A 14,657-nucleotide genomic window follows, 5' to 3' on the forward strand; every position below is an offset into this window, starting at 1 on the left:
GGCACACACACACACTGAGAGTTGCACAAGATAATGTCAAACAGCTGGGAAAATAATCTAGTCTCTAATTTCAGAGGGATAGCCGTGTTAGTCTGTATCAGTAAAAACAGAATGGGTTTTAGCCCGTGAAAGCTTATGCCCAAATAAATTTGTTAGTCTCTAAGGTGCTACAAGGACTCTAGTCTCTAATGTTGCAGACCAAGTCTCAGCCATCTAGCTACTTTGTTTTTGAGAATGAATGTGCCAGACCTGTGTGTTTGTCTGGGCTTTCTATAACCACTAGGCCCCATTTCCCTCCTGAGCCAGAAATAGAACCTGGCCATTCTGATTCTCAACATTCCCAGATAGTCGTGTAAGTCACTGCTCTTCAGGTGGCTGGCCCACATAGGGGGTAACAGCCTGATATTGTGACCAGTTATTCATTTAGCTCAGGTAGTACATCTCTGTTGTGGATTAAAAAGTTCTGGATTCAAGTCCTGCTGGTAACTTAAGTTGAGTGAGGTGGTCAGTATGACTTCCCATGAAACTTCTGGATTTTTTTTCAGTTTTTTTAAACTTAAAAAATTGTAATAAAAAACCCACCCCTGTTAAAAGCATGCTTGAGTTTCAAAGTCAATCCCTAAATTAGGAAATGCCAGAATTAAGGTTCTTATGCAATCTTAATTTGCCTCTTCTGTATGTATTATGAATGATTAAAGTCTTCATGTGATCGCATGCTGTCAGTTCTACAACACCCATGCCTCATTCTGTATAAAGGCTGGACAGTGTATAAGGCAGAGGTTTGTAAGAAAATAACTTATAGTTAAGGCACTGGACTGGAACCCAAGAGAACTGGCTTCTATTTCAGTCTCTGCCATAGATTTCTGATGTCACCTTGGGTGAAGCTGTTGCCCCTGCAATCTGAGTTCAGCCCCTTGCTCATATGTATCTTTTAACATAGTTTTGTGTATGTGATTTGTTATACATTGAAACGTACCTAAAATCTATTTTCACTCCTGTTTTTTGTTGTTCCCCCTCCCCCAATTTATTGAAATGAACATCTGGGGGGCTTTTTAGTGGTTCAGGTTTGTTAGCTTGAGAGAATGAAATAGCCTGGAATTTTTTTGAAAAACACTGGAGTTTTCCTTTAAGAAATTAAGATAATATATAGTTTTGAAATAGCTACTTGTTTTCATCTTCCTAAAGTAAAAAGCTTTCAATTGAATACAGGTAGAGAAAGTTCAATTTATTTTAAAATGAAGTTGTAGACCTTATTTGTGATTTTTCTCTTTGCAGATATTTTATAGAATGTCTAATGGTTATGAAGATCACATGGCTGAAGATTGCAGGGATGATATTGGTAGAACAAATTTAATCGTGAACTACCTCCCTCAAAACATGACACAGGATGAGTTACGGAGTCTATTTAGCAGTATTGGCGAAGTTGAATCTGCTAAACTTATTCGGGACAAAGTTGCAGGTATAATCTAGTCTATAAGAGTTTTTGCTTTGTGGTAGACTGCTTGCTGAAATATTAATTTGATCTTATGAATAAGGTGAAACGTAGACTGTGCAAACAATCAGAGTCCTCAAAACAGGAAAATACTACGTGCCTTATATATTGTTGCAGGATAATCTTACCTTAAGGAAATTTCTTATTTGAGTGCTTTATTTTGTGACCTTAACATTGCTCTAATGCTAATTCCATTTCAACTTCCCAAGCTCTTTAAGGAAGAAGGCAAGATGGGGCTCAGGGAAAAGTAATAAACACAGTGCTGCTTAGACTTGTGGAACTTGATGGTTCTTTGAAATTCAACAAATGTAATCAGAGCCAGAGTAGCAGCCGTGTTAGTCTGTATCCGCAAAAAGAACAGGAGTACTTGTTAGTCTTTAAGGTGCCACAAGTACTCCTGTTCTTTTTGTGTAATCAGAGCCGTAACTTTCTTGATACACCTGTTCAGTTTATTAGCTAGCAAGAGTCACTAGCAGAGTTTTTATCAGCTTCTTGATGTGGAAATAATGAGGTGGTTAGAGTATAAAGGCACGTAATTTTTGACATGCTAAGTAGTTTCCTATATTTACAAGTTCTGCTCATCCTTGTTCAGAATCTTTTGAGTTTACAATCTGCTTCAGTAGGTGAGGTAGTAAATTCCTATAACCAAGTAGCTGTGCAACTAACTGACTGTGGATACATGTTTGCCTACACCCATGTCTAACTAAGCATGTAGCTAACAGCCTAGTGGAATTTTCTACAGCACTTGGTGAATCCTGCATTTCAAAGATTCTTACTCGCTTCTTCAAAATTAGCAAAGCCCATATTGTTCATTAAGGCCTATTTACATACCAAGTCTGAAGCTTCAAAATTCAGTGGCTGAGTTATCCTCATGAATAAAAATTAATATTTGTACAGAATGTCAGTTTTACTAGAGACGAAGCACGTAAAATTTTGTGCAGAAGGTGAATATTTTAGAAAGCGTGCATGTGAGAACAGGTGACTACAGTGGAAATGGTTTTGCAACTTTAATTATAACATTGACGACTAGTATGACTTCTGATCCCTGTTCTCATTTTTTCCAGAACTTTTCAGAGTCCCTCTTTAGCTGAAACTACTTTATATGGCATATGGATATGTGGGTAGTATGAGCAGAACTGGTTCATGAGGGGTTTACACAGAAGCTTGACAACATAGGGATGGAGAAGATCTGTGATAGTAAGCCATCCAGTCCGTTTCCCAGGCAGTGCAGGACTGAATTCTACAGCACGTTGTCCATTATTTTGTTCAGATTAGTTTAAAATGTCTTAAGCACTATAATTAGGACTAGACATTCCACCACATTCTTGGGGAATCTATTTTGCAACTTTATACATTAACTGACAGGAATGTTTTTTCCTGGTCAGCTTAATTGTTCCATTCCTTAATTACTCCTAGCTAGATAATCTCTGTATTAGACTAAAACACTTATTAACCAAAGACTGATATGGAAGATGGAGAGCCAACAGTGAGGCCTGTAACTGAATAGCAAGCCCAGCCACACACTTCATTCATCTGCTTGGGAGGAGGAATTAATCTCTAGATTTGCCTGAGGATCCAGCTGATGGGCTCGGTCTTCCACATCAGCTTCTGTCTCCTAAGCATCCAAGTTAAATCTGAAGAGCTTTCCATTTTCCTTTCTCTTGCCCACTCTTACTCTTTTGGCTTCTTGGAGGGAAGAGACTTGTCCCCTCTCCTCCTTCCCTTTTCACTACCACTGCATCCCATTCTGGAGGGTCTGGTGTGGAGTTTCTGCTATTCTATCCCCTCATCTGGCTTGCGGTTTTTTTGGATCATCCTTTGCTATGAATAGCTCCAATACTTGACTGTGTTTCATTACTTTCTCAAACAGCTATGGGGTGGAATCTATGAGCAGCAGCACAGACATTGGAGCTATATGCAGATTTGAAAAGACATTAGACATCGGTTAACATTTGGAAGATGATCTTTGCTCCTTATGATGGTGTTTTTATTTAATCTTGTTTTCTGCAGAAATGATGACCTAGACCTTCTTACGAGGGAAAACTACTTATTGTTAGCGAGTGGATTTTTCATCTCTTGGCAATTCCTGTCCATCTTTGATGTCTTAATCCTTCAATTACTGTATTTGGAAATTGTCTCACCAGTATGACTCTCTTCTTAGTTGCTTGCTTGAATTATGTGAGATTTAGTTATTCTAATCTTACCTCATAAATTAATCTGTCTGACCACGTTTGTTGCTGTATCTCTGGTAATAGAAGATCACACTTAGAATAATATGTTCTGCGCTGGTGTCACGGCTTCGTCACAGCTGGACACAAGAGCAAACTACAATTTTTCAGTCATCTGCAAATTTTATCTGCAAAGACTTTATATTTTCTTCCAGATCATTGATTTAAATTTTTTTTTATTAAATGGCATAAGGCTGAGAAAGATGAGGCAGGAACCTCTAGAACAGTGGTTCTAAGCTATGGGGCAGGCCTCCCAAGGGAGGAGCAGGAATGTGTCAAGGTGTGTGTGTGTGTGTGTGTGTGTGTGTGTGTGTGTGTGTGTGTGTGTGTGTGTGTGTGTGTGTGTGTGTGTGTGTGTGTGTGTGTGTGTGTGTGGGGGTGTGTGCGGGTGTGTGTGTGTGTGTGTGTGTGTGTGTGTGTGTGTGTGTGTGTGTGTGTGTGTGTGTGTGTGTGTGTGTGTGTGTGTGTGTGGGGGGGGGGGGGGGGGGGGGGGGAGAGAGTTATTTATATTTATTTTTTGAGAGCTCTGGCTGGCTGTCAGTCCAGGTAGCTGGGGCTCGTTCAGAAGTGCCGTGCACATCTGGGAGGTGGGGATAAAGGGGCAGTTGGAACCCTGCCACTCCAGGGCTGACAGCCGGAGCCCTGCCACCTGGGCTCAGGGTCTCCTCCCTCCGGCAGCCCAGGCTCTCCTCCTCCTCCCGTCCCTCCAATCCCTCACTAGGAGGTGACAGGACTCTGGCTGTCAGCCCTAGGTTGGCAGCAGCAGTGCAGAAATAAGCGTGACAGTGGGGTGCTAAGTCTGTTGTGAAAAGTGATATTGACGAATATGACTTTTCACATTGCCACCCTTACGTCTGCGCTGCTGCTGGCGTGGACCTGCCTTCAGAGCTGGGCGCCTGGCCAGCAGCCGCTGTTCTCTGCTGTGCTTTCAGAACTGGGTTGCTGTATATGTACTTGGGGGGAGGGTAGTAAATTACTACAGATACAAAGAAGGGGCGGCCCGATCATTCTAGAAGTACCCCCACTATTTGATCATTCTCTATTAACAATTGCATTTTGAGATGTTAGCCTATTTTAATTTATCTAAAAAGTATCATATTGATTTAATCAGGGGTTCTCAAACTGAGGGTCAAGACCCCTCAGGGGGTCAAGAGGTTATTATTTGGGGGGGTTGCGGGCTGTCAGCCTCCAGCCCAAACCCCACTTTGCCTCCAGCATTTATAATGGTGTTAAATGTATTAAAAAGTGTTTTTAATTTATATGGGGGGGTTGCACGCAGAGGCTTGCTGTGTGAAAGGGGTCACCAGGACAAAAGTCTGAGAACCCCTGATTTAATGTAATGCAGACTTATTAATCTGAGGTAATAAGTCATATGCCTTACAGATATCAAAGTATATTCTATCAAGTTACCTTTATCAACCAGATTTGTAATGTTGTTAAAAAAAATCAAGTTTGCTTGACAACACCTATTTTCCATTAAGCTATGTTGATTGTCATTTAATTATTTTTCCGTCTTCTCTTTATTGATAGTCCCACATCATCTGTTCCATTATTTTTGCCTGACATTGAGGCCAAACAAATTAGCTTATAATTAGCTACTCATCCTGTTTTATTCTTTAACTATTGTCAGAACATTGACTTTCTTCTTGGTCTCTGGAATTCGTTTTCCAAGGTTTATTGAACTAACACCAGTGGCCTGCAGACTCTTGGGTGCAACATTTCCAAATCTGTTGATTGAAAGCTTTTAACTGTAGTAGAAACTGCTTAACACCCTCCTTGGTTACTGCTAGAATGGTGCGGTTATGAGGTGGATACATTATCTAGCTTTGTTCCTCATACAGAATAAACATTAACCAAATGCTTTTACCTTCTATGCATCATTGACTATATTACCATCATCTCAATCTAGTAAAGATCTGTATAAGTGTTAGGATTTCTTTTGTTTCAAGATTCATTAAAAATATTCTTCCTTATTGTCCTTTGACCTGTTAGCCATTGATACTCCATTGGTACCTTTAACTTCCTTTATGAGTCAACTGTAATTCTTAACTTCTAGTTTATATTCATTGCAGTCTATTTCCCCTTTTCCCATTTGCTTATTGCTGCATGCTGACTTATATTTTATTGTTCCTTTCATATCCTCTCAGCCAAGATGCCCCTCTAACTGAAGCATTATGCTCCCAGTCAGTATTTTGTATAATTATTTTTAGCTTTGAGAAATTGGCCCTTTTACAGTGCCAAGAATCTATATTACTGTCTGGGACTGTATTCTGTTTTCACACAGCAAATAAGATCATGGTCACTTGTACTGAGGCATCTGCTAACTCTTTATTTTGCTGAGCAATGCATCTTTGACCCTTTAAATAAAATTCTGTAAATAATCTTTGTTTAGTGTCTTTTTTTAACCCTTTTTCCTAACAAATGGCTGTCTTTAGTTACATTTTCCATATACACCTCTACCCTGATATAACGCTGTCCTCGGGAGCCAAAAAATCTTACTGTGTTATAGGTGAGGTTAATGGCTTTTAAGCTACTTGTGCCTAAGTAGAGAAGGAACTGCTTTCCTAGAGGGCAACATCCAGAGTTACCTTCCAAAGTTTTAGTAACTAGTATCTAAAACCACTACTTTAGGGTATAATCTAACCTCTAACTTCTGGGGTTTAGGAGGAAACTTCCCTGGGAGCAGGTTGTCCCATATCTATTTTGGGTTTTTTGGTATCTTGTGGCCAATGCCAGCTGCTTCAGTTTTAGAGATAGGATACTGAACTAGATGGAGCATTCACCTTGAATTTCTGTGTTCTGTTGGAGTGGTTCTGCTTCTGTGCTTGCTTCAAAGCAATCATCTGACTTCTGTGCAGAGTTTCTGGGCTGAGGGTTTTGTCCTGAGAGCCTTTGCATTGCTTAGTTGGTTGACTAACTCCTCAAGGGAGGTTGAACTTCCAAGTGCTGTTTGATTGTCACATCACACTTGGAGGTCTTGGTGACTGGCTTGGTTGGAAGGTTGGGCACCATGGAAATTTATCCTGGCTTGATGCAGAAAACTGTACCTCTAGCCAGTTTTGTGGATATGTAACACCCTTGTCTTGATATAATTCATGTCAATGGTTGCCCAAGGTTCATGGGCTGTCCCAGCCCCCCTTAACAATGCTTCAGCCTATCGTCTAACTGGGGGCAAAGGGATGGTGCTGAAAAGGAATATGACTGTTTAGAGTGTGATAGCTTTTGAGGAATCCTCAGCCCATGTAAATATCCAGTGAGGAGGAAGACAAAGGCAATGTCTGTCCAGGATGATCTTACTTTTGCCCACTTCCTGAAGAAGCAGCCCCAATGCACTTCCTAAACCACAAGCCCATCCTTTCTCTTCCTGTAGTCCCCTGCTTTATTTGTTACACACCTTTGAATGAGGCAGGGGTGGTGTGAGGGCTTCAGATAACTGCCTCATTGGGGGCATGGCTACACATTCAGTGCTGCAGCGGCACAGCTGGACTGATGCAGCTGCAGTGCATCTGGTGAAGACGCTCTGTCAATAAAACTACCTCGGCGAATGGCAGCAGCTATGTCTGCAGGACAAGCTCTTCCACCAACGTATACTGTGCACACAAGCACTTATGTCAGTGTAACTTATGTCGCTCGGTGGTGGTTTAGTCACACTACCGTGTGACATAGCTTATGCCAATATAAGCTGTACTGTAGATGTAGCCTTACTATGTATTCTAGGCATTGATTGAGGGCCAGGTTCTGTGGGGCAAGAAAATAACATGGTCATATCATTGGGGCAAAATTAAGGAAGAAGGGGCAGCCTTTATTATGGCAAATTTAAATGATTTCCTCCTTTTAAAATACCTGTTTATTTAGGAAGTAGTTTAGCAATTTTACAAATCTCTCTACCACACAAGCACCACAAGTGTAATATTAACAATTACAAAAAATCATTTTGTTTAGAGAAATCTTATACAAACATGGTCATTGTCATCAAGGACTTTCTTGCTTTAAACTGAAAAGACAGTTCTTCAAGTGATGGCCCCTACTGTATTCCAGTGAGGGCTTATGCATATGCACCATGTGTTTGGATCTGGAGATTTTTTCAGGTAATAGTGTTCATTGATCCGCACATGCACCCATAGCTTGCCTCAGGGTTTTGTCTGAGGTGATAAAGGGCGGACTGGACCAATAATGTCTCCGGTTCCTTCTGACTGCCACATGGTCCAAGTTGGAATTATTAGTGTCCTCTTGCGTGTGATACACTTTATTTAAAAAAAAAAAAAAAAAAAAAAAGTGTACATAGTTTTACAGTTTTTACCATTTCTGTTGATTTTATAGTAGTTTGTTAGTAGGATCGGGGTTCCTTTTTGGGATGTTTTATTCCCAGTGAACACCGGCTACTGGCCTATGCAGAGAACCTTAGGCTTTAAAATCTGCACCTCCTGCCTGCGTTCCTTCTTGGTCAGATATGAACATTAACACTGCATCTACTGCTTGGAAGAAGCCCACATTTCATCCAGGTGCAATATCTTCCAGTTCTTCCCAAGCCATATCCAGACTCTCCACCTCCAGAAGTACCTCATGGAAGTTGCCATGAGACCTCATTTTGACCCTGGCCAGGCAACCCCACTGTACGTCAACCTGAGGCTACCAACAGTGTGCCTTCAACTATGAAGTTCAAGGCCGGCACCAGCAGTACCACCATTATGGACCATGCGCATGGGCCTAGTCAGGAGATAAGGAGACATGCACATACGCATGGCAGTAAGTCTTCCTCTAAACCTACGAAGGGAGAGACTCCTTCCGTGAGTTCCAGTCATGGGGACTGAGTGCAACCTACAGTGCACAAACATGAAAAGAAGCTGCATAAATCCACAGATCTGCCAGTACCGAGTGTGGACCTGCACACACAAGTCAACATTAGCATCGCTCAGAGCCAGAGAGCCATAAGCTCCAAGGAAGACCACCGCTCCCATTCCGGTTCCGGGGACCGAGAAAGCGCTCTTGACTCCAAGGAGGTTGGGAAAAGTGCCAGAACCCCAGTAAGTGTTTGTTCTGGGAGAACCAAAGTCCCAATGCTTTCTGGAGCCCTCTACTTCCAGGGAGATGTTATATCCGGCATCAGACATGCCACATCTGAGGCACTCCTCGCCCCCCACTCCAGCAGTGCACAGCTCTGATGGTACTGCCAATGGAACCGGTCTCCAAGTTTTCATCTTCAGAGGACTTGGATGAGGGTTAGGGACCATCCATCCCTTTCCGCCACTACGAGGCCTTCTATATTATGACAGTATTCTCCACTCCAGCTGCCGTGGAGCCACTGGTTTCCTTGCACCATGGGGCCCGCCTCAGCACCCTCTGGATCCATCCTGCTGGCCCTATTGCAGATCTTGGCCCCAATACCTTCTCTCAAAACCTGTCCATTCTGTCAGGGAGGCTTCGCCTATTTCACCATCTGAGGTGCTTTCGAGTTGGCGTTTGGAACCTGTAATGGAAGATGAGCATCTCAGACGGTACTGCTGGAACAGGAGAAATTCCCATCATCCTCTCCTGATGTGGCAATGGTTTCAACATCCTCCCCATCTTCTGATGACTACTAGCCATTCCAGGATCTCCTGAGTGGAGTGGCTGGAGAGCTTTACATTCCCCTGGAGGAGATCCAAGACACTCAGCATAAGCTGCTGGATATACTTCTCTCAGAGCGACTCTGCTTGGCCTCGATATCCATCAACGATGCCATCCTTGAGCCAGCTCACACAGTTTGGCATACGCCAGCCACACGTACGCCTACCCGAACAGGGGCAGAAAAAAATACTATGTACCAGTCAAGGGGTCTGAGTTTCTCTTCTCACATCCACCTCCCAGTTAACTTGTGGTACATGCAATGACAGAACGGGCTAGGCAACAGCATCCATCCTTCACCCCATTCAACAGGAAGGGCAAGCAACTGGACCTTTCAGGCTGCGAAGTTTTCTTTTCAGCCAACCTTCAATACAGGATTTCAAATGATCAAGCATTACTTACCACATATGATTTCCTGAATTACAGAAAATTGCAGGATTTTGCCAAGTAGCTGCCACAACAGGACCAGACCCGATTCCAGGCAATAATTGTGGAGGGGAAGCTGATAGCAAGGACCTCAGTCCAATCAGTGGTACATGCAGCAGATATCTCATTGCATTAAATGGCCATGGGCACATCGTCATGAGGAGGTAGTGGGGCTCCATTTGTCTGGTTTACCTAGGGAGGTACAAAATACCATCAAAGGACCTGATGATTCCCTCCACACCCTCAAGGTTCTGAGAGCTACATTCCATTTTGAGTATTTACACACGTGTGCTGAAACTTAAGTTGTACTGCCGCAGCCCGCACAGCATTACAGAACCTCCCAGTTTTTCCATCAACGGCCTTACAAAACACCAAGGAAGTATCAGAAGATTAAAAAATCTCATCCTCCAGGACCCACCCTCCCAGTCTTCCTCCTCCCAGATGCAACCCCTACAGAAGAGGTATTTCTGAGGAACTCTAGAGAGCTGTCAGCCACCTTGCCTGCTGCAATATAAACACCCCACCCCGTTTGGGTGTCGTCTAGCACTCTCTTTACAAGCTTGGAGTGCAATAACAACGTACAGTAACTCCTCGCTTAACATTGTAGTTATGTTTCTGAAAAATCCGACTTTAAGCGGAACGATGTTAAGCGAATCCAATTTCCCCATAAGAATTAATGTAAATGAGGAGGCGGTTGGGTTCCAAGGAAATTTTTTTCACCAGACAAAAGACTAGATATACACACGCGCGCGCGTTCTTTCTCTCTCTCTAAGTTTTAAACAATTTAATACTGTACACAACAATGATGATCATGAAGCTTAGTTGAGGTAGTGAAGTCAGAGGGTGGGATATTTCCCAGGGAATGCCTTACTGCTAAATGATGATCTAGTACTTGACTGAGCCCTCAAGGGTTAACACGTTGTTAATGTAGCCTCACACTCTACAAAGCAGCACAAATGGAGGGAGGGGAGACAGCATGGCAGACAGAGAGAGACACCCTGTGTGAGAGAGAGTTGCATGTTGCCCCTTTAAGTATGCTGACCGCACTTTAAGTACATTGCCTTTTTAAGTAGATCAGCAAATTGAGACAGCAGCTGCTCCCAGCAAGCTTCCCCTGTCCTGAGCCCTGTTGTCTCTCCCCCCCCCCACCCCCCGCTCTATGGAGATGGGGTAAGCGAGGGGCAGGAGCAGGGGGACACCCTGACATTAGCCCCCCTCATCCTCCCCCCTCCCTCCCCACCCAGCAAGCAGGAGGCTCCTGGGAGCAGCTCCAAGGCAGAGGGCAGGAGCAGCACATGGCAGTGGGGGAGAGACAGCTGAACTGCCAGCAATTGATTAGCCTGCTGAGCGGCTGCCACACAGGGAACTTAGGGGAGCTGCAAGTCCACCCTGATTCCAAGTCCCCACCAGCTAGCTCCAACGGGCTGCTCTTTCTGCAAGCAGTGGACAAAGCAGGCAGCTGCCAAAAAAGTTATAAGAGAACATTGCGCAACTTTAAACGAGCATGTTCTCTAATTGATCAGCAATGTAACAATGAAACAATGTTAACCAGGATGACTTTAAGTGAGGAGTTCCTGTACAAGTGGGTGCTAAACGTCATCCACTATGGCTATATGATTGAGTTCTTTACGCTACCTCATTCACAACCCCCTCCCTGATCCCTCCTGAAGGACCACTCATGACAGAATCCTCGCCCTGGAGGTAGACTTCTGACCACAAAGTGGGGCGATAGAGTGGGTTCCTCTGGACTTTTCTATTCAACTTACTTCCTGATACCCCAAAAGAAGGGTGGGTGGAGCTCAATCCTGTATCTCTATCATCTCAGTTGCTTCAGCCGCAAAGCCCAAGTTTCATATGGTCACTATAGCAGCCGTCATCCCATCATTCGAAGAAGGCATGTGCTTCTGGCTCTCAATATTCAGGATGCTTATTTTCATATAAACATTCATCTGTCCCACCAAAGGTTCCTGATGTTTACGGTGGGCCTTCAGCACTTTCAATACAGGGTCCTGCCATTTGGATTCACCACTGCTCCCAGGGTCTTCACCAAAGGTTTCTCCATCATAGAGGCCTATCTCAGCGGAATACAGGGACCTCATAACACCTAGCTCAATGACTGGCTCTTAGCAGCGTAGTCCAGATTTCCACCTCCATGTTACTCAGACTGCTTTCATCCCTTGGAGTCGGCATCAATGTTGAAAAATCAACTTTGGACCCCACATGGTCCCTAGAATTTATAGGGGCCTCCATCAACTTAATCATAGCACGAGCGTACCTACCAAGGAATATATTCCAGTCTCTGCAGGAACTCATAGCCCAAGTAGTTAGTGGTCCTTCTGTCCCAGTCAAGACTTGCCTGTCCCTCTTTGGCCATATGGCCTTGGGCACGTACATCACTGCCTTGGCTCGCCTCCACCTTTGCTGCTTCTAGATGTGGCTCCAGAGAGTTTACTCACTCATGTGCCATGCCATGGATCTGATACTGACAGTTCCTACTGAAGTACACTCTTCCCTCCAGTGGTGGACAGACCCCCGACAGGTCTGTGTGAGGGTCCCCTTTCTCCCATCCTCCCCGGACAAGACTATTTATCACCAACACATCCCTCATAGGTGGGGAGATCACATAACATAAGGAACATTGACCCCTCAGGAATTCAGGATGCATGTCAACATTCTAGAACTCAGAGCTGTAAGGAAGGCATGCCAAGCATTTCTCCTATCCATTTACACCCATCATGTTCTTATCATTCTGGACAACACCACCACTGTTTACTACATCAACAAACAAGGGGGCATGAAGTTATGCTTTATTTGTGGTGAGGTGATCAATCTATGATATTGGTGCATCGTGCACAAGATCCTTTTATCTGCAGTCTATCTTCCAGGGACTCAGAACGTGATTGCAGACTCTCTCAGCTGACAGTTCATGACCAATCACAAGTGGGAACTCTGATACCATAGTAAACGACATCTTCAGCAAATGGGGGACTCTGACAAGGGACCTCTTTGCCTCCCCCAAGGCACATACCTCTCCTAGTGCAGTATTGGTTTCCACTTGAAATGCACTCATTCTCTCACACACCACTCCTGCCACAAGTACTCCACGAGATCAGGCAGGAGAGAGCAATGGTTATCCTGATTGCCCCACTGTGACCCAGACACATCTGGTTTCCCAGCCTTCTCTACATGTCAGCTTGCCCTCCACTTCCCATCCCCTACTTTCCCTGAGCTGCTAACGCAACATAATGGGAAGATCAGACATCCTGATCAGCAGACACTTCACCTCACAGAGTGGTATTTAGATGGGCATCTTCTCTAGAACAGGCGTGTTCATCAGAAGACAACCTCTTGAGTAGCAGGAAGGAGTCCACAAGGCGTTCCTTCTGGGCCAAGTGGAACCGCTTCACCACCTGGGCCCAACAGAACGGACTTTTCCCTAGAAGAGGTGAAGATTTCCTCTTTTTTTGGATTACCTCCTGTGCTTGGGGTCACCGGGTCTCGCCCTCCACTCTCTCAAGGCCCACCTAGCAGCAATGTAGCACTTTTCACCCCCCTGTGGAAGGATACTCCATATCTGTTGATTGCTAGGTTTTGAAAGGCCTCATTAGAACGTCACTGTGCAACCTATCGCCCCCCAGTGGGACCTTAAACTAGTTCTGTCGGCATTGATGAAACAGCTCTTTGAGCCTCTAGCTTCTTACTCTATGTCCCTCTTTTCCATGAAAGTTGCCTTCCTTGTGACTATCACTTTGGCAAGAAGTGTAGGTGAATTTGGGGCCATGAGGGCAGACCCTCCTTTCTCCACTTTCCCATAAGGATTAAGTCTCCCTGCACCTATATCCCAAGTTTCTGCCAAAGTTCGTATCCCAGTTTCATCTTAACCAACACATACATTTACCTGCTCTCTTCCTGAAGCCTCATGCCTCTGAAGAGGAATGATGACTTCACTCCCTTGATGTCCCATAAGGCCTTGGTCTTCTACCTGCAGAGGACAAGACCAATCAGGAAATCTTCTAGATTGCGATAAACAATAGCCAAGAGGGTTAAGTGGCATGCAATCTCCAAGTGGATTTCACTATGCTATCAGTTGTCGGGGCTGCCTCCATCCCCTGGGGTGAGGGCCCATTCCATGAGAGCTCAGGCTTCGACCGTGGCCATCCTCCACATTGTGCTGCTTTGGGACATATGTAGAGTGGACATATGGCATTCAGTACATACCTTTGTCACACATAGGTGTGGGATTCTGCGACGGATGTCTCATTCGGCACGGCTGTCCTCTGCTCAACCTTTCTATCTTCATCCTTGCACCATCCTCCGACTTAAGTGTACTGCTTGTTAATCACCCTCAGTGGAATATAATAGGGACCATCATTCACAGAAGAGGAGGAGGTTACTTACCTGTAACTGGAGGGTCCACAAGATTTGTGGTCCCTATCTGTATTCCACTTCCTGCCCTCCTTCCCCTCTGCTGCGAATATCTTGCAGTGGTGGTGAAGGAATTGGAGGAGGAATTCACGGTGGAGAAGGAATTGGAGACAAGGTCAGTCTGGCCCACCCTCAATCACCTCTGTTGAAAATGTGAGGCGAGCAAAGGGCACATGCATGGCCCAACAGACACTACTTCTTGAAAAATCTCCAGCTCTTGATGCATGGTGCACACGCATAAACCCTCAGTGGAATACAAGTAGGTACCACATGTGTCTCAGAATATCTAATTAAGTAACCACCTAATCTAAGTACCTCCTAATCTGTTTCTGCTTATATTAGCAAATCAAAGCAAGTGTAATGTATTTTAAAGATATTCAAAAACAATTGTAAATGCTCTATCATTTGCAGGTGATTGTACTGTCCAGTGTTGCAAATTCTAACTAAATATTTAAGTATGGTTTTTATCCTTTGTGTATATT

At 44.1% G+C, this 14,657-nt stretch overlaps 1 protein-coding gene across 3 annotated transcripts in view; it reads left to right on the forward strand.

The window, feature by feature from the left end:
- The window catches only part of ELAVL1 (ELAV like RNA binding protein 1), a 97,040-nt gene that overhangs the window by 45,386 nt on the left and 36,997 nt on the right, over positions 1–14,657 (forward strand). For all 3 annotated transcript variants that reach the window (XM_034754980.1, XM_034754981.1, XM_034754978.1), the window contains exon 2: positions 1,276–1,459. In XM_034754980.1, coding sequence (XP_034610871.1) covers positions 1,288–1,459 — 172 coding nt within the window. In that variant the 5' untranslated portion in view covers positions 1,276–1,287. The remainder of the gene's footprint in view (positions 1–1,275; positions 1,460–14,657) is intronic.

This window comes from Trachemys scripta, chromosome 22 (assembly GCF_013100865.1).
Source record: "Trachemys scripta elegans isolate TJP31775 chromosome 22, CAS_Tse_1.0, whole genome shotgun sequence".
NCBI lineage: Eukaryota > Metazoa > Chordata > Testudines > Emydidae > Trachemys > Trachemys scripta.